Source organism: Nothoprocta perdicaria, unplaced genomic scaffold, assembly GCF_003342845.1.
Source record: "Nothoprocta perdicaria isolate Ctin4 unplaced genomic scaffold, notPer1 scaffold_8, whole genome shotgun sequence".
NCBI classification, from domain to species: domain Eukaryota; kingdom Metazoa; phylum Chordata; class Aves; order Tinamiformes; family Tinamidae; genus Nothoprocta; species Nothoprocta perdicaria.
In genome coordinates this window covers 1,217,458-1,241,635 of record NW_020456087.1, presented here as the reverse complement: position 1 = coordinate 1,241,635, position 24,178 = coordinate 1,217,458, and the positions used below count along the sequence as shown (strand labels likewise).

The following is a 24,178-nucleotide window of genomic DNA, read 5'->3' as shown; positions in this document are numbered from 1 at the left end:
ACCCATCGTAATTTAACAAATTACACATCATGTATTTCGACCTATTTACATAGTTTACATTTTTTCTGTATATATTGCTCTTAAGCTTAGTCACATATAAGCATATGGACTCATAAACCATCTGGAACCATCTGGAAAGCTATATCCCATTAAAAACTTAATCATTCATCAGATAATGTGGAAGATGGTTTTAGACATACTAGAAACATAAGTGTACATAATATTTCAACATACTTGTTGAAATCCAATACAGCATAGAGTTCTACTCACATTCAGTTCCAGACTCAAATGTAATATATTTCTGTTGATTTTTTCCTTCTCACTTGAATCAGTAAATGGGTTTGACTGCCCCAATCTGCAATCCAAAACCCAGGTATCTTCATCTCTGTTTGCCACATCCAAAGGAGCCAGCCGTTCATCCTTTAGAACAGTCTCTGCTGGAATACCTAAATAAAATAAATAAAATAATTGTCTGTATCTGCAGATAATTTCTGTGTACAGAAAGCTTTTTATACTTTTGAAATTCCAGGACACATGACCACCACGTATGCCTTTAAGCTCACGAATGTGCTATACTTTTTGGTTTCATTTAAGAATACATATTCTTAATTAAATACATATTTTTTAAAAAATAGAGGGAGAAAAAAAAAAAGAATGCCATCCTCTTTCTCAAGGTACAGTAATTATATTGTCCCTGGAAAAAAAATCAGTTTCTATATCTGCTGTATATATATGTTTATGCCTGTATATTTTTAGATGAACAGCTGACTGAACACTCCAAATGTAAAAGGGGTAAAACACTAGTTCAATAAAGGATACAGCAATATCTGGTTCTCATTCTCATAAAAATTGCTAATTTATTTGGAGTCTCAAAAATAGCAAGTAGTCTACAGTTACACCTTTTATAGGATGTAGATAAGTCATACCTTCCATAAGCAGTAAAAGTAGACTTTACTATAATCTTTCTATAGCCATAAGCCACAGAAAGAACATCCCTCTCTTGGGGTCCTTCAAGGCCCTATCTGGCTCCAAAGTCATGACAGAACACAAACACAAAGGAAAGAGAAAAGTCATCTTTCCCTAGTAAGACCTGGTATCTGCAAGCCCCTTACGGCAGTTTTTACAAATCAAGAGAGAGATGATTCCAAAGAACTGGGTTAAGGTTAGTTCACAAGACATCTGTTTCAAGTTAGACTGTTCTCCACCGATTACTCCCTTTCCGCCTCGCAGTGGAGTTCCAGCACAGCTCCCCTTGGTCGTGCTGTGCCAGGGGAGCTGTTTGTGAAGCTGCACTGTGTCCAGCAAGCTCAAACAGCTCAGACTAAACATTGTCCTTCTTTCCTTCTCCTGGGGGGTACAACTGAGACTGAACTTTCAGGTTCTGTGGAAATGCTGGTTTGTGCAATTCTTTCTCCTTTTTTAGGTGAAATGTCTGCAATACCTAAGCCTATAAATACAAAAGAACAACAAAGTACATGTTTCATATTCAGGTTGGGGAACATATTTCATAACATACAACCCAGTATTTTGGGTGTGAATAAACTCATCCGCCTTTCTATTCCCCTAGCAGTGCCTTAAAATGAGATCTTATCAAAGGACAGCAATCTTCGCAAAAAGGGAATTACATATATATATATAACTTTATAAAGTGTCTCACTGCATATAATATGAAACTGTGTCAGGATGGTCAAATGCAAGTCAGCATATTCTAAGACATAATTAAGTCCATATGTACCATCTTTAAAAAGACATATTAAAAGAGAGACTTAGTTTCTGAATCAGTTTTTCTGTACATCTTAGATGGAAACTGTATTCTTATACACTCAACAAAATACTTTTCCTTTTGGTCCTCTGTCATCATATGTTACTTTAATGGTTAAAAACTTTCAGATTTTATCTTTTTAAAGCAAAAGCACAGAAAAGTTTAAAAGACATGTTTGTACTTGCAATGTACTTTATTGAAAACTTATGAAGGAGAAAAATTCTAAAGAAGCTTCTGCTACATAAAATTGAAATGATTCCTAAAAAATTTTTCTTCTCAGAAAATTTCAAATTTATATTTGCCACTAGTCCACTGATTCAGCCACTGACAGTTTTACTGAATATTCACTATTCACCGTCTGCCGAGTAGAAGCAGGCGGACTGTAAATTATTGTCACACATTTGCAAGTACTTGGCACACTGAATTAATAAAAATTTATAAATACCTTTAAAAGCTCTGATGGTGAAGTTACACATTATGAGATCTCATTGTTACTACCAAGAAAGGCAGTTCCCTTCCCCATCATTACGGACTCCTGCGTACCTGGTCTCAAGCTCTCCACATCCTACCTCACCAGTTCTGGCTCTGACTCTGTGCTAAGTGGATTCACCTCACTAACCAAACAGATAATTACCTTGGCAAAAACCTCCATGTTAGCAAGTCAAACTAGTTCAGCAAAGGGTCCAGGGAGTGGGAACACCCATCCAAAGGATGAAACATGGAGGGAGGAGTAGGAAAAACCTACAGAAGTGGGAGCTGCATTTTTCAGATTTGCTCAGCTGTCAGTGCATTACATCATCCAGCAGCCTTGCTGAAAACCCGGCTACTCTTCCACTCTTGGAAAGATCATACAGACAGTTCTATCTGAACATGAAGAAGAACTTCATTATTGTGAGGGTAACACACTAGCATTGGAAGAGTTTGCCCAGATAAGCTGTAGAGACTCCTTCCTCAGAGATGTGCTCAAAAGCCATCTGAGAGGATCCTGGACATGGTGTTTTAGGTGACCCTCTGGAGCAGAGGTGCTGGACTAGGTGGTCTCTAGAAGTCCTGTCAGCCTCAGCTTTCTGTGAAACTCATTTGCAGAAGCAATAGAAACTATTCTTGAGGACACAGGGTTTGTCATTGAAACTCTTTTCACACTTCCCAGCATTAAGTTGAAATCTGTGTTTAGTTACTGCCAGTTTTTGCTTGAACAAGTTGAGTAAGCATGTAAAACAAAATATTTACTCTTATTTTGAAATTAAATCCTATCGCAAATATTTTCTGTGCAGCCTTATAGCACATAATTACCATTAAGAAAAAATTGACATGGAAATAGTTTTTGTTGAGGAGTCATATATTTTGCATTCCACCCATCTGAACTATTCACTTTTAACCAACCTTTCAAAAAACTGGCCGTATTTTTCCTTTAATTTATCGCTGTCATTTATAACAGATGCATTCTATTGCTTTTTACATTTTTCAAAGAGCTTTTTTTTTTTTTTTTTTTGGCAACACACTGCAATCTACCAAGAGGAAATTCANTACTTTTATGCTGTTAGAGAACACAGTAGTTTCTATTATAAATTAAGAAGTTAGTGATTTGTGGTATGAAAAAATATGCAGTACATCCTAAGCACCTTTAATTTATCGAGCTAAGCAATTTCAGTTTCATACCCTGGTTTTTTTGTTTTTGGAAGAGCTTTTTTTTTTTTTTTTTTTTGGCAACACACTGCAATCTACCAAGAGGAAATTCAGATCGTTCCTGCAACTGCTGTAGCTGTGTGTAAATTCATAATGAATATTTTAAATTGCTCAAGTATATGTTAAAAAAGTGTCATATATGTTTTATACATCTATATCCAGACACTTGCATATATGCATTCACATAGATATTCCATCTAGGAGTTTTGAAATGCAACTACTGACACTTTAGGCACCTTAGCCGATTTGACATCTTAGAAGGGGATCCTAGTTAAAATAAGGGGATCCTAGTTAAAATAAACCACAAACAGCTTCAAAGAGAGTGCAGTTGCTGTTTGAACGGCCTTAAATAAAGGCTGTGTAGCTTATCCAGATGAGGCAATGCCTCGTACCAGCCCTGCCTGCAGCACTAACAGCCAGGCGCGGGCGCCTGCTGCCATCTGTTGTTCCCACGGGGACGGATGGAGGACAGGGCTGCTCGCAGCCACGGCGCCTGACCCCGCTCTGCTGCTCCCGCGCTCTCCGTAACTCGGCCCCTCCGCAGTCCCTGTACACTCACTCCAGCAGTCCTCAACTGAACGAAACCCAGCGAATTGTAATGGACAGAGATGTTTACAGAGGAGCTCATGAGGCGACACGAAGACCGAACAGACCTGGTGTCTCTTGCGCTCCCTCCGAGCCCGTCCCTCCGCTGGCGGGACGGCCTGGCGACGCACCTGCGCCGCTGCTCCTGCCTGCTCGGGCACACCAGCAGCGGCAGAGGCAACTTAGAAACCTGCGAGGTCTCGTCAACATCTTCGTTGCTCTTATCCTCCCTACAGCCGACTGGAAGGTCTGAGATAGCGGCGTTAAAACCAGTAATTAGATAGCCAAGAGTATTAACTGTGCAATTATTCAACACATCTGTGCATTCTGGTTAATAAACCTCCTTAAATTTCCTGGCTTCAGACAAGAATTAGTATCTCTTCAAAATTCTGCGCTATGTCATGGAGACCAACCAGCTAAACCTGACAGCAGTTGAGAATCTCCCCACCGTATCCCTGAGAGGCAGTTGCCAACCTGTAAATTCTAGAATAAGCTTGAGCACAGCCTGGTTTTCTGCTATCTTTCCTTACTTCTAGTCCAGCTTTTCTCCCCATTTCATTGAAAAGAGATTACAGCTTCTTATACAGCACCTAGGGCTGTGGTGGTGGGAAGAAATCCTGCAGGTGGGGACAGGAGTCCTGCAGACGGAATGTTTTGTAAATGTTTGCAAAAAGCAACTGAAACTGAAGCTGATCTCTGCAAAATAATTTCTCCTTTCGAAGTATTTTTTTGCTTAATGACATTCTGGTGGTCAGCTAAAAATATATTTCTGATTAAAAAAAAACTAGAAAAGTCTAGAAAAAATTAAAGGGTATTAAATCCAACATATTACAGATTGACGTTTTTCTAGAAACTGGTAAAAGGCACTGTCCAGTGAAGAAAGGCAGAGAACTGATTATGTTCATAAGAAAATGTTTTGGTTCAGTACCAAGTAACTAAATACAAAGTAAACTGTGATATAAAACTGCTAAAGAAAAATATTAGTGAATAATTTTTGCAATATTTAAGCAATATACTGCTTTCCTCCCCTTCCTCCCACTTTTTTTTAAGGCACTGTCTTTATATATCCAAGTCCTATAACTTGCCATGTATTTCTGTGCCAGCCTGTGATATGATTAGAGATTTAACCTGCACAGTCACTTTAAGTTTCCTGGTTAGCAGAGTGTTTAATATTAGGCAAATGAAATAACACGGTACATAAGAATTGACGATTTCAAAAAAAGAAAGATAGAACACACTTCATGCAAAAACAAAACAAAAAACACATAACCAACCAATAAATAAGAATTCAGGGTTCACGAGAGGGAGGGAGCTGGATTATTGTCTAAAAGCAGAAATGAGTCTCCAATCTAAAACTGAACAAAAAAAACCAAGGGGGTAAATAAAAACCTGCAACTTGTCAAAATACTTAAAGTATAGAGAGAGAAGGATGCAAGCAACATATATGAGTGAATAGAAGGCAGAAAGAAACAGAGCAGTGAGAGTATCCAGGCCACTTAAGATGTAAAACGTAGGGACAAAGGAGAGGAAGTGATAAGTGGAGGGAGCTGGGCTGAAAGTTGCCCAAAATGAAGAAACAGATTGTGAAAGGATTCCAATTAAGGAGATTATGTGCACTCTAATTTCTGAGCGCTACTCAAAGGTTTTCTTGGCAACGTATATTCTCAAAAAGCTGCACTTCTCTAGGAGAGCAGAAGGGAGAGAAGAAAAAAAAGAAAAAAAGGAAGTCCTGATAGAAAGAACTTGAAAAGTCAGCATACTTAACTATATGAGTACTGGAAGACAGGATGTCTCTCATATACTGCTTGGGAAAAGTTAAAACATAACTTTTTATTAAGCTACAGAAATCTGCATTCAAAGCCATTAAAAATGTGTCTCTAACTGTAGGATCAACACAATTTGGAGTCATTAAGGAATCTGTCCTGGATGGAACCAAGAAAGTTTCCATTCTCTTCTGCAGAACACAGGTATATACATCTATATGATGTATATATACAACTGATGATCTATATATACAACTATAAAATAAGCAGACACAGCAGTCTCTAACACATAGCTATTTGATAATTCAGCTCACAAGAAACTATAGTTAGGTTCACTGGCATGCCATGTGGCAACCAGTATCTATTTTTTAAGCTTAACCAACACTGAAGCAAAAATTGATAGGCTCTCTGCAATGGTCACATGCTTGGGGACAGCTGGGAATGATGGTCATAGCCAACAGAAACAGATTACTCTTACAGAAATATTCTTTTCAGCATGTCATCAGTGCACTCAGGCTCACTACTGACCTCAAGAACAAGAAACATTAGATGTTCCTCAGCATTCAAACTTTCAAAGATCCAGCCTATGGAAACCAAAAAACCATGCTACGCTCTTACCTACATCGTACCATCATTACCATTGAAACATTAGCCTGTAAACTTATGGCCACATTCTTGGCCTGACCTTTGCAGTGTTCAGAAAAGCAGATGACCAAGAACAAGCAAACTGATCACCCATCTTGCAAACCTTCTGAACTAGGTATTCCCATACATTCAAGCCCCCTCAGCTATCAAGACATTCTAGAGAGGATATAGTTTTTGAATATGCTCACAGTGTCTCTCAGTTGAACATAATTGAATTCTCTTGGGAATCATTGTGGGCTTTGGTCAAAAGGGCTTCACACGATATGGGGTGACAGGAAAGGCAGTGGAGGCACCTCGTGCAGCACCGCACCATGCACACTCAGTACCAGCATGAGAAGCTCTTCAGACAAGTGTCCCTGCCATTGTTTTTCATTGCTTTTTAAAACTGTGATCTTGAATGGCTTATTTTATGTATGTTGCATTTATCAGCCTTGTTTCTAATATATCCAAAGGCACTCCACAGCCCCTTTGCCCCTGCCAGGCATGAGTTGACTGTATTAAACACAGGATAATGAATCTGTTAAAAAAATAATTTAGAGGGCATCTTCTTTCTCAATTCAATTGTAGAACATCCATACGTTTCTTTATTCCTTTTTTTTTTAATGACATTTCTGACTTTTCCATTCCAGAGACCACTGTGACTTCTCCTCCGTTTTTCCTAACTGATGAATACTCACAGCTTCCACAGTTTTCATAAAAAGATGGAGGTGAGTGGTACTTCGGAGAGAAGGGAAGAGGGAAAAAAAAAAAGCTATCTATTTAGATAACTTTCCTTGTGAAAATGTGGGGGTGTGGAAGTGATAATAGATTGCTTAAAATATATTTTAGTTTGAATAAATTAAGCTTTAAACCATTCACTTTATATTTAAGCTTTTCCTAACATCTGATTTTTCTTGTAAATATGCAGCGAGATGTGCTCTACGTGAATAACATCTGTGAACTCAACATTAATTTATACTGGCATTCATGAAGCTTGGCTTCTCTTCAGCTATTAAAAATTGTTGCCAGTTGGAAATTCGGTACTCAGACAGGAAACTCGACACCTATCACAGTCCCTGTACTGTCAACATTTTGATACAAATGAGTGACTCCGCTTCTCAATGAAATGAACACTTGATGCCTTACAAAGTAAAAACTGAAGTCACAGGGTACAGCCATTACATATATTCACCCAAAGCAATCACACGATTTATTACAACCATTTAAGAGCTTTCACGGACCCCCATACAAGCCTTGGCAGCCCCATACTTCACAATTTCCTGAGCAAATATAGCCTGAGCAGCAGAAAAAGATGCTAGTCAGTATTCAGAAAATAGATTCCTGCTCCTCACACAGTTGAGTCAAGTCAGATGAGGATGCTTGCCCTCAGGCACAAGCAACATTGATTTTATAGTCAGTGATGGTAGCTGAGGACATGGACTAGGAGTGGAGGAACTGCTGGACAGAAGGGAGGACGGAAGATGCCATCTCTAACATAAACTCATTTTAACAGTAGTCATTTCCCTTTTACTACAATAACTTTCAATAAAGGATTAGCTAACTATAGTAGTTAGCTGTTAATCTGTAGTAGTTATCTAGTTAACCTGATCATAGCACTGACCAGAAACAAATGGAAAAACAGGCAGAAAAGTTACCTCAATTGTTACCTCCTAAATTATTTTTGAACACAGTTTGTACCTATAGATATTTTAAGTCACTGCCAACATGAAAAGCAACATTACACAGCCTCAGTTCTAATGCACATACACACTAAAACCAATCAAGCTTGGTAACTTAGTGATTTTTTTTTTTTTTTTTTTTTTTTTTTTTACGGCAAGGCCTTCTTTCAGCTGACTGCAAAACACCCGCAAGATACTCCAGGTCCACTCGATAACACTAGCAGTCAAAATTACTGCAGAAGCTATCAGAAGAAACTGTAAATAACTTTATCAAGTTTTCCCCAAATCCAAGAGGTTCTACTAGGAAGGAGAAGCAAAAATCCCCATTATGTAACTAGGCCTTTTTGTTGGCCGCAGACCAAAGCAAAGCTTTAGACTTCTACGCAGCTAGCAAGTCATCTGCTTAATGCACTTAAAAATATTTCTCTCATTCAGTTCATTTTTCAGCAATTCCATGCAGCTATATTACATTACCGAGGGAAAGTAAAAGGCAGTATTGTTTTGAAAATTCAAGGACTAATTAAAAGGTTGTTCATTAGCCAAATGCATTTTGTCACACGAAATTCTTCACTGGCATGCTAATGGACCATACAAATATCAATAACTACTGCAGTCCAGCAATCTCGAGGCTGCCAGTATTACGTTTTTGTTAAAAACATAAAATCACCATTTAGTAATTGTTGGCCATTCAGCATATAAGTCTGCTTTGGCATCATCACTACTAAAGTAGATCTTCGGCACACAGTCACTCTCAGACTTGCTTCAAATTACACAGGCACTGAGGACTGTCCTTGAAAAGGGTGTTTTTCTCCTTCGAGACACAGTGACTAACAGAGGCCAAACCAAAGGACAACACTGTATGAGAGAAAGACACCCAAGCGCTGTTGGTCATATCCTTGAGTCACAAAAGAGGCAAACTTCCTGTTCTAAAATCCTTTCATCTTCAACATGTAGATGCCAAAGAAAGCAAGCGAGAGGGCAGGAACAGTTCTGTTGTAGGAGTGAACCTGTTAGGCAAATTTTGCATATCGGCCAAAGATCTGTAAAGTAGTTTGTCCTCCTGACCCCTGTATTTGTATCACCAAGAAGTGCAATAAGTTTCACTTGAGCAACTTTCCTACTAAGATAACACAAAGGGATATTATTCCAGTGGACTGAGGACCATAAAATCATTTTCCAGATAATCCCAACACGCTCTGTTAAGCTTTACAGTTCCAAGTCAGCTAAAGTAAACACCGTGCTGCACTGACAGAGAGCAGATGCTATATTTTTTTTTCATTGAGTTTTACTTTAGCATTCAAAACTGGTATTAGCAATCAGGTTTTCTATGATAGTTAAAGTTTTATTTAAGAAATTAGATTGATTTGGATCCAGCACTATTTATCCAAAGCAATGACAATATTACACTTAACAAGGAATGTGAATGCAATTGTAGGTAGTTCTCAGAAGGAAGCATGCAGAATTAAGTTCAATTTTTAAAGTGAATAAAAATGAATAACGACAGACTATGAAGAACCAAAACATATGCGATTCTAGATGGAAGTTCAGAAGTGTTTTATAAGGATTGTTTTTTCTTTAGAAAGAATAACTCAATTTTTATGAATTTCACTGGATAGATATTAATATTTCTGCAATAAAAATAAACCAACGTATCAATATACAATTTAGTGAGATTCAATTGCCTACAAGCAAGTCCTGTATGTCATCACACATACTTAAATTAATTCACCCCACTCCACAAAGGTCATAAGGCTCAGATTTGCTGGGCCTTAGACATTCTAGGGCATCTAAAATTGCGCTAGATACCTACTTAAGGCACCTCAACTGGTCCCTACTTTGACTTCCTAAATAAGGCAGATGACAACTCCTATAATCTGTTCACTGCAAAAGTGCTCTGAAGTTCACCAAATACCAAGGAACCCTTGATAATGCTCTTCAGTGAAGCTGAAATCTGAAAATACCCATTTCCCACTAGTACTCTTGAGTTTCTCCTGATGCTTTTGCTCCTTCCAAAAACAAGATCTAAAGATGATGATGTATAAAGGAGATAACATCTCAGTTATTCAGAATTCCCTCACAATCAAGTGTCAAACGGTATTACAGGAAGTTTTCTAGAGTGTTAAAACAAGCAACGAGATCACTCCTTGTGACGACTAGCTTGCAGGAGAAACATGCAAAGTAGGAGCTTCTTCCTTTTAAAAGGTACTGATAAAACAGCAAAAGACACATGAAGGAGAGAAGTGACAGGAATAAATCAGAAGAAATAAAGGGGCCGTGGAAGAGTAGTAAGGACGACTGCTGTGCAAGAAAAATAAGAATTATGCTTTATATGTGGTTCACAAACACAGCACCAACAGGATGGGTGCAAAAGTTACCATAGTTATTCAAAGCCATGTAGTTTAAATATTAAGTATTGCTTTATGTTGTTTTTAGCAATTGAGTGACAACATAGTTGAATTCCACGAGACATTTCATTTGCTTTGCCAGAACACCCAGCTGTCAGCCAAATTTGCACATTTAACATCAATTTCAATGAGAGTTACACATAAGAGAACTCAGATGACAGAGCTGCAACTTCTCTTCCAACGTTAATTGCTTTCATGCTCCATCTCACTCACCAGCCACATTATTAATGCCCTAAACCTGGGCTACGTCACAGCCATGTTTATAGCCTGAAATCCCCTTTGAACCTGCAGTCACACCTAACCCACATGAAGAAAACTAGCACTGCTTCCTCTGTGCTGGAATGACCAAGGCGCACAGACACCCGAGGAGAGAGAAACTAACAGCAGCGCTGCCATGAAGCTTTGACACAGGTATGAGGTCTGGGCAGACGTATGTTAGCAAGAGTGACCACACAATTTCTCAGGCGTGGGTTATTCTTTGAACAGCAGGAGTACCCACAAAGTGAGTCTCACAGAGCAGAGTGGAAGGGAGGAGGGCAGGAGGTTCTGGGCGTGGGCCAACCACGCAATGAAAACACACCTCCATGACCCATCTCATGTGAACCACCTGCATTACCCCAACTGACATCAAATTAAATGAGGAAAGAAAAACATAGAGCTTGGAAGTGAGTGGTAAGAAATACCACAGAAGAGGGCAAAAAGAACTATTTCATTTAATTTTAAAAAACAATTATCTGCACATTCTAGATTAATTTTAATTCCTTTTGGAGTTGTTGGAGAAGAAAGTCTCACTGGATTTAACTGAAGAGATGCTTCTCACTCGCTTGTCTGTCCTTCTGGAAATCTGAACTTGTGTCACAATAGGCTCCATTTTCTGAAAAACTGTGAATGACATCTTTTAATAACCTTCTATCCTAAAGTTTTTACCAGTCATCAAAATATGACAAAATGGAAACAAATCTTTTGCTTGGATCATGAGGTGAAACACTGCAAAAATTATCCAGCCACCTTGTTGGAAAAGGCTGGACTTCCAGTGTTTGAGGAGATGAAAATATGGTCTTTTGAGGTAATTAGGAATGGCCTCTTGTTAATCCACTGAGTGGAGCAAAAGTCTTCAGAATAGATGAAGGCATCAAACTAAGCAAAAAACAATTAGGAAGGACGTTTGTGCAGTTTGGAAAATGCAAGAAAAAAACTGAAAGGAACATTGGCTCCTGGATTATAAACTAGCTACTAAGGTTAGAAGACTGAAGGCTTAAAAGTAAAACATTTTTCAAACAAAGGTTTTTTCAAAGCATTTTCTACCCAGCGTTAAATGACAAACAGCTTTTGTGCCTGCATAATTAAGCATAACCTGCATAATTAAATATAGAAGTAGAGTACAAGTGAATCACAAGGAAGAGCAAACTGTTCTTGGAAATTCATATGGTGGTTTTTGTAAATTCATAGCATCTAAAACTACGTTTTCTCTGTGTGTCAGATTTAAAGGCTAATCTGTTATAATATGGTAGAAAAAACTGTAAAAAGGTCAACAGGTCAGGAAAGAAGCATATGAGGGAAAAGCAGCATTAAAAATTATAAATAAATACTTCGGTCCTATATGACAGTTTTCTGTAAAAAATATTTTACTACCTAGAGCATATCTTTTGTTCTGTCCAAATTGTATAATTCTTCCAGAATAAAGATACATTTACAGAATGTTGCAATCTGGTTGAAAGATTCAGAAATAAATTTTATTTTGTTAAGTCAGCATTTCCAAAGGAAGAAAAAGCAGACTGGCATAAATAAGACTATTTATCGGTATATCCCTAATAGGCTCAAGTTCTAATTGCAATGGTAATTTTTAGAAAGACCAAACTAACCTCTCCCCCATAAATTCATTTTAAAATGTGCTTCAAAATATGGATTTTTGCAAGTTTGAATATAGTTTTTCAAACATTTTCAACATTTCACTTACTTCATTGCTTCAGTTTAAGGGCAAACAAAGGTCACTTTGAAGTGTCAGAAGTTTAAAAGGGACTAAATTAAATCCCAGACCTCAAACTTCTACATTTGGCTGTTATTTACAAAATCTTTACTAAAACATCTTCTGATAAAACTGTTGTAGCTTCCAAATAATCATGACCACCCTCTGTAGCCTGTGCACAATGTAGACATTTGTTCCAATACAGTATATAAGTACCTTATTGACAGGAATACTAGTAGATCCAAGTTAGGAAATTTTTCACTACAACAACATGAAAAGGCATAACATAGCAGCTTTGAGGGTTATATATATGTCTAGAGTTAGACAAAATCAGCAGAAGAAAGAAAACCAGTACTTCATTTTATTACTTTCTAAAGGAATTAAAAAAACAAACAACAAACAAACAAAAAAAAAAGCACCCACCCTTAAGATTTCACTTTCATAGCAGCTAAACACCAAACTCAAAGACATGTTCCCCAAACTGTGGAGAGCTACACAAAATGCTTATTTTGTCACTGCATACAATAACAGAAATTAATGTTTTTAAGTGCACCAAAGAACTTGGATCAATTTCTGCTGACTAATACTTCAACATTGTAAGTTCCAAATGGGGGGGAGGGAAGTAAAAAGAAAAGAAAAAAGCCTGCAATGTGATCTGCAATGCAATAAATAAATAAATAAATAAATAATCTGAATCTGTAAGTCTTCCCTAGTGGATGTAGAAACAGTATCTTAGCCTAATTTCTCTAGTCATGAAAATCAAATTGTTTGCCATAATTAAACTGATGTTACATAGCAGTGAAGACACAACATCACTCAGGTGAGGAACTGTGACTTATTTATTGCTCCTTCCTTACTCATCTCTGGTTCTTTACTCATCTCTCAGCCTTTAAAATTCCTCTTTTAAAAGACATCCAACAACTCTCCAGTTTTCTCCTCATCTCATTACTCCCAGCAATACAACACACAAGCCCGAAAAGGTCTTTTATAATCTGCTTGGGAAAAATCCTAATCAGCTGGAGAAATGAGAGGATGCTGTAACCCAAATTTAAAGCTAGTTATAATCTTATCCTCTCCCTCCTCCTCCCTCAAAAATCTTCTGAGAAACAGTTAAACACATTGTTAAATCGCTAAATGCAGTATTTTAATGCAATGACTAAGATAACATATTAGTAGCTTCTAAATAGTATTCACTAGTTATATATATTAGTAAAATGTATTATTTTAGACTTAATATCACATTTAATGAAGTACTATTTACAATTATTTGATACATACCGATACGTATATTTATATTGCATATATTGCATTCATTTTCATTACATATAATTCTAAGTAATTTTAAAAGCGAAATGAGTATTCAAGTTCCATTCCTGTAACCAAGCTCAGAATGACTGCACCTTTTTTAATAGGGCATAAGCAGAATTTTGCTGCCACTGTTGCAAGTTTGATTTGGTCCAATACCAAAACACGCACTTTTCAGAGATAAAATACCCAAAAAGCAGCTATCAGAGTTTTTAAGATTCCTACATACATGATGAGTTTATACTTACATAGGTGAATACTTGAATTTGAGCTCAGTTTATATATCATCCTGTTCAGCAGGAAAAAACATCAGCAGAACCATTTCTGTTGACTTGTGTTGTTTTTAATCGACCCGGAAACATATGCACGTATAACACGCATGCATTACCACTTCCATATTGTGTTAGTATTCAATTTCAAGATATTCTTTTTCCATATAATGATGAGAAAACAAGTCCACTTCATTATAAACGTCTTAAACGGAGAGCATAGACTGGAAACCAGTGTGAACGCACTGGCCTTTTGTCCCACGGAACGCAAAATTGTTAATCTATGACCAGCATAAAACATTAAGCTGTCTCTGGTTTTCATTCCAATTTAATTCACTTGGTTTCCCCTCACTGATTGCCTTTGACTGGAAAGTCACATGTTAGAGAGAGACGAAAATATAACTGTTGCTTAAGTGTGTCATGCTGGGAAGTTATTCAACCAGAACAGGAGCTATTTGTTCACAGCATCTCTCAAGGTCAGCCTTCAGAGGGTCTTTTTAACTCACAGACCTCAGCCTTGGTCTTGTCGACATTAATTTTCATCTATAAATCTACAGTTTCAGTGCAGCACGATTATATTGTTAACATTGCTGTAAGGATTTGGGCTTCATTGGTAAGAAATATTAATGATCTATTATCATTACAGTTATGGTGATTAATATCTACTGATACATCAGACAGGCAAGAGCTGCAGAGATCTCAGAAATAATTACCTCTAGCTTAATCAAACTGAGCCTTTAGGTGTAACAGTTCCCATAAAGATACCAGAGACATGGCAAGATTTTAGACTGGACAAAATAAGACAGATTTGGAAGAGAAGTGAATGGAATTAACAGCAGTGAGATAGGTGAATTTGGCAGAGATGATAACCTGAGAAATATAAATTATGACTGCTCCCTCCCAAGTCAGCAATGTATTGAACCATTTTGGCTCTACTAAGACAATAGATTGAATATGAAATTTCATTATTGTTCATCTGGACTGTATTACACAGAATTATTTCATAGTCTTAATGGGAAAGCACTGACCTTAAATGACCGATATTGACTTATAAGATCCAAGTTTATTTCCAAACTTTTGAGCTATAATTCATCTTATAAATTTGATGCATTTATGAACTCTTTCTTTGCTTAGAAAAACTGTGAAATATGACCCTGGAATATTCACTCAGATTTGGAAAAACATGAAAAATCTAATTTCATTTATCAATTTTTTTTAAGCAATTTTCCTTCTACTCATCTCTTCATTCCTTAACTCCTTCATCTTCAAAAGACATGCTCTCTGAATGAGCTGTTTCAGTGAAGCAACACATGCAGGTATATTGCTTTCATGTGAATTACTTGGGAGAAACTAGGCATCATTGTTGACCTATATGCAAACTTACCGCATGAAATGCATATTTCTTGTGGACAGAACTCTATAGTGTTTTCAAAATGCTCATTAGCAATTCTCTGAACCACTTCAATTAGAGAAGATATTTATAAACTCATCCCTTCCTTATAAAGGGAACATCAAACTCAACATAATATCATCTGTCTCCTGTTGAAAGAACCTTCAAACAGAGCTTTGTTTATATGAAACTTCATTTTCCAAAACCATGGGACAGGAACACATCACAAGATCTTGTTATTGAATTTCTCTTACGTTGTTTGCCCCTTTTCAACTTGGCCTGCCCCTCATTTTTCAACTAGAAGTCTTTTTAGCCCAGTTTCACAAATATTATTATTTTTTTTTTCTCAGTTAACAATAATCCAGCCAAGCAAATTCAAAGCTGAGACTTATTCACGTGATACCTCAGCCTGTTATTTTAAGTTCGGAACTAGCAACATGCAGAATGAAGACTATGGATCTGGCATGTCTTGTAGAACAGCTTTAATTCACATGTAAGCAAGCCATGCTTACAATGTAAACACAGATGAGCCCAGGAAAATGTTATTGGAAGTTAGGAGTCAAGGCAGCTCTCAGAGCGTGGTTACAGAAAAGTCCTTTTCAATCACTAGATACTAGAATTATCACAATGCAGATGTAGCTTAGTATATTTTATTCCCTTAAAAACCTCTGATAACTGAAATATGATGATTTTGGATCAATTAAAGAATAGAAAGACAATTATTCAAATATTTCTCCGTAATACCATAAATATCCCCTTATCGTTTTAGGGACTCTCATCATGAGTTAAAACTGTAAAATGGGTCTCTGAAAGACAGCCACTAACAGTGGGCACGGTTTCAAACAGCAGTGCATACCTATCAAGAAATATATAAAATTACCACCACAGTCATTTTTGATTGTGTCCTCAGATACCTATCACCAGATACCTATCATTTAGAGCAACCCAAATGCCACAAAATCTGCACCACAATAACAAAGTAAACAGTATCCTCCATCTAACAATCAGCAAGGATAGATGCAGCTGCAATTGTCTGGATATATTCCAAGGAGCGCTTGGGTTTTGGAGGCAGTTACATTAAATGGTTTTGCAAAGTAATCTGAGGATACCTTCCGCATATCACAGCAAATGTTATAACTTTTCAGACTAAAAATAACAATAAAAAAACACTTCATCTTTCTTCCTCCATTCTCTTCCCTACTTCTCCAAAATCCCCTGTAACATACTGACTTCTTCATGGATCATCAGCAGGACTGGAATTTTTACATTCATGCCACACATCAAGTAAGAGACGCTCATATATATTTTCCCACAAACTATGAATCCTCTCAACTCCAACTTGTCCCGCTCCATTTGTTTTGGGATACTTCCTTCCTAGTCTCCATTCCAGCAAAGACCAGACTCCCTATCCAGCGTGTTCCAGTTCCCCTTTTTCAACTATCTCCTCTCGCTCTTAAGTCCCACTGAGCTATTATTAAGTGGGCCAACTCTACCTGCTAAAAAATCCTAGCCTCTCTGAATCACCATGCCATCTCATTCATCTCTATTTGCCATTCCCAACAGTTTCTGTTTTAGCCAACCCAAGCCCGTTTCAGGATGCAACCAAAATATTTGAGACTTAATGATTCTCTGCTGCCAGCAGGGATCTTCCCCCTGTCCCTTCTGCTCTCCGGTAGCGCAGCCCCCTTCCCTCCCTCCCAGGAGCTCTGGGTTTCGTCAGGCTGCTAGTGAGCCCATTTAGCTCGCTAAAGCAGCCAGAGCTCCTCACTCCTCTCCTGGCTGGCTTTGTCTCCAACTTGCTTGGTGAACTGACTCAAACAGCCAGAAGGGAACGTAAGCACGGGGCTGTTTCAAAGTGTCAGGGCTAATGAGAGAGGAGGCCTTTGCCGCGACAAGGCGAGACGAGGAAGAGAACAGACCTGTCCCTTTGAGTATCGTAGGCTTAACCTTATTATTTGGCACTAGCTTTAATCACTGTGCTATGCCACACACGACGGTTTCAGTTTCTCTACAGTCTTCTAATTTTCAATACCTGTGTTTAAATCAGATATACTCTTCTCTCACGACTCCTCATGAAAAATGAGTGATCTTGTTTGGCTGAGAGGGTTGCAGCAACATCACCCATCTCATCCATTCTCTTTCTTGCATTCTCCCTTCCTCCTTACAATTTTTTCTTTTTACACACAGCAGCATTTTTACATATATGAAGTGTGTTGAATGACGCAACCCAGTCTTTTCTATTGACATAAAACAAGGCCAGTCTCCCGGGATGATGCGATAGCACTACCGACTTAAGTCACAAAGGCTGGTCATAAATAATTGGGGTTTATTTATTTTTATTCGCATTTCACTTCAATAACTGCTAAAAATACCATTAATCTTCCTCCTGTCTCCAACAACACTTAGTTAGACCGCATGTCAGCATCATTCTGTATTAATTAAACAAAATAGCCCTGGAGAGTTTCTCCCCAGAATGTTCTATCTAACATTGCCTTGACAGAGAAACATAGGGACCAACTGAAAGGATTCAGAAAATCTTTCCCTGAGACATATAGGTAAGGATTTTGAAGATGGTTTCAAAAGCAAACTTGAGTACTGTAAGGAGTGGGAAAACATAATGTGTTTGTATGCTAAAACAGAACAGGCTTCCTAGGGACATATTTCTGAGGATTTAGTAAATACCCTTTTATGAAACATTTAAGTGCTAGCACTTTTGTTCTTGTTGCTTGATGCTAAAGAGATTATTATTTCTTGAAAGCCTTAATTTACTCTTAAGCTTTTATTTTGAACTTTGATAATTCAAATGGAAGTACTGTATACAAAACCAGGAATGTTAATTCCCAGACCCGTTTACCCAAGACCCAAGAAAATTATATAGTAATTATTTTTGAACTAGAAATTCTTCTCAGTTAACTATTAACTTGCTAATATAGAATAGTGGGCCACAGCTTTTATTTCAAAAGGAAGACCCTATACTATCTATACTTTTAAGTTAATTATTTTGTGCAACTATGAAACTTGCATCAAATATTTGCAAATTTGGTGTAAAAAAAAAAAACAAACAAAAAATCTAAAAAAAAAGTTGGTTTTGCTGTAGCAAAAAACAAACCAGCCAAGAAGGAAGCACATAACCAAAGGCCCTCTGCCTCGGCTAATTGCCTCTGCTTTGACTGTAAGAACATGTTCTAGTTATCCAGAGTGAACCACCTTAGGATTTAAACAACTGAAAAAGAGAATGAAAAATTATTTGTAGAGCTGCATGATAAGTCTAATTCATTATTTGAACTGCAAACTTCAGAGGTTTTACACTTAAAATACTTTAATCCATTTTTGAAAATTTCCCAATACAAAGTTACATTGGTAATGAAAGGTCCCAAATGTTCTTCGGTATTGAAGTACATTGTCACAAACCGTGACAATAGCATAACTTCGAAAAACTGTTCATAATCCCACATTTAGGGCACAAAATAAACCAGCTGACTGGTTGTACAAACTGACTGACAAAAAAATGAACAGCCTCACTAAAGACAAATTTGAACAAGTCTTGTATCTTGCTGTTCCTGCATGGGAGGAACTGGGTAAGGATCCAGCATCACATTTTTTTCCTCCCTTTTCCTTGAGTTGATGTCTATACATCCAAATCACAGCCACAAGTCTCAACATTACTTGCACGGCCTATCATTTGCCCTACTGCATTATGATCATCAACTTAGACTTACGTTATTTTAGAGGGCAGCGGTACATTCAAGACATCATCGTCAATAAGAAAGATTTCAACCCTTGCTAGCAGCAATACAGAAAGTTCTATAATCCTAAGTAGTTTTATATATGCAGGCAATGTAGGAGACTCTTCCTTAGAGTCTCAGTAGTGTCTGCATATGAATAGTAGTGCTGGCACGCAGTCATACATGGGCACTGAAACAGAACAATACCATTGTGTCCTTCAGAAAGCTGCACTGGTATTTTCTACCTGTATTAATGTTGCAAGATAGTTGTAAACAGGAATTAAGGTGTTGTGTTTGCCCTTGTTCTCTCCACCAAGATGTTGCGTTTAATAGCTAGGACTTTGGGGCTTCTTTTGTTGTTGTTGCTGCTATTGTTGAAGAGAAGGGAGCTTAGGGCTTTAAAAATAAATAAATAGCATCACAATAGATCCAGTTCCACATGTAGGGAATGATAAAGATGGGTTAAAACAATACTAATATGAAGGGGGAGGAAAAGATTGAGCCATACTACTTTTGGTCTCTTAAAGGGATGGAACTTTCTGCTGATTTAGTGAGCTAAACTAGCACACAAAAAACATCAATTAGCACAAGAAGTAATGAAAGGGATGGGACTCCACACCATAGCAGGAATCTAGCAAGGGAAAATGTCAACTTAGCACCTATCTTTCTTGTTAGGGAGTATTTGCATCAGCTTAGTCAACTTGTCAAACAGCATTCTAAATAACTTTTCCTTGCTTCCTCTTTTAAGACCAGAGAAAATTATTTTGTTTGCCTTGAAAATTCTAAGCTTGTTAATTAGTATTTTATTCCCTTTTAGAGTGTCAGCTCTCCCTATAACACACATAGGTCAGCACATCTAGACCTCTATAGCTCCAGCAACGCTTCCACTTCACAGAAACAGAAAAGAAATATCTACGCTGAAGTTGTGTCTAACCAAGGTTGCTGTCCAGTATGCAGCACCTTTTATATTATATTTATTATTTATATCCACAGTATATATCTATGTATACACCCATGCATATTATTCAAATACAGCATATATGACTCTTGTACACAATACTTTTAAAAGCAATCATTTTGTTATTAAGGAATTCTCATCAAGCTTTTATAGCTAACTTTGCAAAACTCTGGTCCTATATTTAAGGCCACAAAAGTTAGCTTGCTCATATAAAATTCAATATGTTAAGTCAGAGCAAAAAGAATGCCTTAGATAACAAAAGTTATCACAACATTTTGACAGAGAAGAACATAGGAAAAAAAGAAAGGAAAGTAAATATACAAACATTTTCTCACTTTTCCTTTCACAGAAGGATTTTTAGGCAATTAAGATATTATACTAGTTGATATATTAGCATGCCTTTCTTAGTAAGTCAGGCAACCATATGTAGTTAACAATGAAAGAAATACTAAAGCTTCATATGTTTCCTGTCTGAGCACCTGCTTAACTTGGGTTAAGAGGTCATTCAGTAACAAATACATGCTGACATAAAGCAACGCATCTGAAAGTAAATCTTAAAAAGATTACTGTTTTTTTTCTTAAGCAGTTATTCAATCCGTCTTAAGCAGTAAAAAATATTTTTGTAGCCTAGTATTACATACTAGACTTTATTAATAATATTAAAGCATTCACCTGACACTTTCATGGTCGGTCAATTTGCTAGCTTAAAAATGCATGAAATAGGACTGACCTGGACGGAAGTGCAGCTGCGTCGGGGCAGTGAATTTCTCTTGGCCAGCGCGCCTCTCCAAGGGCCTTGCAGGTGCATTCTGATGGAGGCCTGGCTGTCTGACGGCGAATCCCAGGTCTCCAGGGTCCGAGAACTTCAGATAAAACTGTGGCTCCAAATCATTGAAAGACAGATTTATAGCAGCGTGTCTCCCACCACAATAGTCACTGAACATAGATTCTTCCTCCCGGTTCTGTGCAGGCAACGGGAGAATCCGATGATGCAGCTGGGGGCTAGGCAATCTTGAAGATAAAGGAGAAGGAATAGGTGACATTTGTTTGTGTGAATTAGATAGTGGATATGAAGTACTAAAAACATTACTCACTGCTACTAACGAGGGTGAAGGCAGCCTTTTCTCTTCCAGTTTAAGGTTATTATTTGTCTGAGAAATATCAGGACACTCATTTACAGGCAGGTTCAAAAATAAGCGCTTGCTGCTTCCCCCGGATACGGCGGCTCTTTTCTCAGAGGCCGAGGCGGGCAGGTTTCTGTCTACTCTCGGAATTTGTTGCAGCCTCTTCCATTCTGCAGCCTCATCTAAACTGTCACTCCGGATAACTTTCAGCAGGGCTTTATTGACTGCTCCCACAAGGTTAGGTGACTCATCACGAGCGGGCACTCGCTCTCCTTTGTACTGCGAAGCAGAGTCATCGCGCTCCTTCTCCGGCGGCGCGCAGCTTCCAGAGGTGCCAGCAGCTCCGGCTCCAGAGAACGCAGCCGTGCTGGGTACAAACACGCTGGCTGCTGCTGCGGGAGCAGGAGCAGTTGCTTCATCTCCTTGAAAATCACATAAAGGCTCTGCGTGAGTTCTTACAACCTTTTTAAAAGAGGCTCCTGAATGCTGTGCTTTAGCAACCGCTCTGACTGTGGGCTTCTCCTTGCACCCCTGCTCAGTGCACTTGTTACCTTTCAAGCGTTTTGCAGATGTGGATTTATTTAAGGGCTCAGTTTTGTTAGACAGTCTGTCCTGATGCAAGTTTTCCAAAGTGATACTCTGCTGGACTTTCCTAACTTTAGGAATACTTTCTCCATAATCCAATAGTTCAACTGGAACCGTGTCCTTGTTGCTTTTGGACACAGAACCAGATATGTCAGCATCCAATTTCAAAGGTTTATTGCTTTTAAGAAAATATCCCTCTTTTATCCATCTTTCTGGTTGCAAATCTACTGTTAAATCATCCTTATCTTTCACTGTTAGCCAGCCAGAGACAGAAGAGGAACTGGATAATCTCCTGGTAGGAAATGCTGCAGAAAACTTCTCATTTTCTAATTGCACGTCTTTCTCACTCAGCAAAGGAGGATGTTGTTGGCGTACCTTTCTTTTCCCTTTCCTCTGTTTGAATTCCTCAAAATTCTCTTTCCTTCTATATTTCCTAATTTTTTCATGAGTAAAACTTTCTTTATTGGTAGAGTCCAGCAAGAATTCCTGGTGATGCATAATACTGGAGTTATCATTACCTTGAAGTTTTGAACCCCCAGAAACATTTTGTAGATCTCCCTGCCAATTTCCTTTGCTACTGTCCAAAATATGATGTGAACTCAAGAGAGTAGACAATAGTTTTTCCTTTTCAGCAGTTAGTTTGAACAGTTCAATGAGAATGTCTTTCGTGGTAGTTGGCTTGAAATAAATATCTCCAAAGCTTTCCTGTGGCTGTTCTCTCAGCTCCGCCTCCAATCTCTCCCTTACCTGATAGCAATCACAAAAGCGTTTTCTTGTTCTGTCCAAAGTCACGCAGTGCTTGTAAGTAAATCCTCTGACTTGCCCCTCTGGAAGGTAGAAGCTGACGTAACAAAGCTCTATAATGGGTCTGTGCAATTGCAGGATGGTATGAGTGCCTTCCATGATGCCAGCCCAATTAGTCATTCGCTTAAATTATGTGCTAAGGGTTTCAAAGTTTGCATGACATAGCACATGAGGCAGGGAATGGGCGGGAGGCATCTGACTAATCTTCAGCAATAGTATTGTCTGTTGGGAAAAAAATAAAAATAAAGAAAAGCCTGTCAAACTTGATTATGGCAACTTAAATATGACAAATAACCAACCTGCAGAAGCACAATTTTCTCTTAAGATTTTCTGATGCACATCTTTCACCTTGAAAAATCTGACACAGAAAGGATGATATTGCTAACACTCACAGCTGGAATCATAATCCTTCTTCCATACGCCATCCCTCTGTCTCAGGAGATATCAGTCAATGCTCTTACATAAGGTCACAATATGTTCACTAAACCACCTGTTTCAAAAAGGATTTACTTTTTAATGCTGCAACCTATTACCCCTCTCTGCTGAAAGTTTGCTTGTTGATGAACAAATAGACAAAGAAATCTTACAAATACACTATCTTTTTACACAGGCGTTGGCTGTGTAACACAGGCGTTACACAGCAGCAGTATCCTGGCGCTACCACAGTATAAAGAACTCTCCCTAAATTCACAAGCAAGCATTTAAAAATATCAGAAAGGTTGAAAATTTTAACCTTGTATGAACCTATGGAACTACCTGGACATCAAAAGATGCAAGAAGAAAAAAAAAAATGTGACTCTGTTTATTTGGTTAGCATACTTAGAGCAAAAGCAAGGCTTTCTAGACAAGGTAGCATAGAAGTTTATTTTGATAATAATTGTATTATTATAGACAGATTTATTGATTTTGTTATATCCCTTTCTCTACACCACATTGTATCATCTTAATAAAGATGTATATGTGATATATTTATGTTCTTTTATATAATGTTATAGAAGTTGGCTTACTCCTTTCGAATATTAAATTAGCCTTTTATCCAGAAGAAACTCTGATCGCACAGGTAGAATAGAGCAGTCTGCAGCTGCTAGGAAATACTTAACTAACAGGGAAAGAGCTCAGCAACAAATCCAGCAGCCTGCAAAGCTGGAGAGCATCTGCTCCAAAGCTTCTCTTTGTTGAACAGAATGTTTCTTTGTTTCAATACACAAGCCCATCAGAACTTTCTATCATCTCATAATACCTGAACTTAATCTCTGGTAGTAATAACTGCATCAACCTGCTATATTGTCATGTTTTTTCAATACTGAAATATTGCATCAGTTTGTAGCATGCAGAAAATCAGATACCACGTGATACCAATAACCTCAACATGAATAATTACTGAATTCTAGCTCTGAGAAGCAATCTATATTTATCTCAAACATCTTCCCCTAACCAGCATGTAGTCATTTTTTTGCAGTAATTTTAGTCTCATTAAAGCGTTGCATCTATTTATAATATTATTTAAATAATTCCAAGCTTTCCATTTACTTCAAGTGGGATCACTCT

General features: G+C 37.8%; 2 protein-coding genes across 2 annotated transcripts; both read right to left on the bottom strand.

Annotated features, from left to right (window-relative positions):
• Positions 1–220: 220 nt before the first annotated feature.
• Positions 221–21,275, bottom strand: LOC112958029 (formin-1-like). Its single transcript, XM_026051832.1, has 3 exons — positions 21,212–21,275; positions 20,848–21,128; positions 221–446 (listed from the first exon to the last, which is right to left on the bottom strand). Exons 2-3 carry the CDS (start codon positions 21,059–21,061, stop codon positions 226–228), a joined length of 435 nt encoding a protein of 144 aa, XP_025907617.1. The 5' UTR covers positions 21,062–21,128; positions 21,212–21,275; the 3' UTR covers positions 221–225.
• Positions 21,120–22,827, bottom strand: LOC112958038 (formin-1-like). The gene is made up of 2 exons (XM_026051844.1): positions 21,212–22,827; positions 21,120–21,128 (listed from the first exon to the last, which is right to left on the bottom strand). The coding sequence occupies exons 1-2, from the start codon at positions 22,748–22,750 to the stop codon at positions 21,120–21,122; spliced, it is 1,548 nt and encodes a 515-aa protein (XP_025907629.1). The 5' UTR covers positions 22,751–22,827.
• Between the last annotated feature and the right edge of the window lie 1,351 nt (positions 22,828–24,178).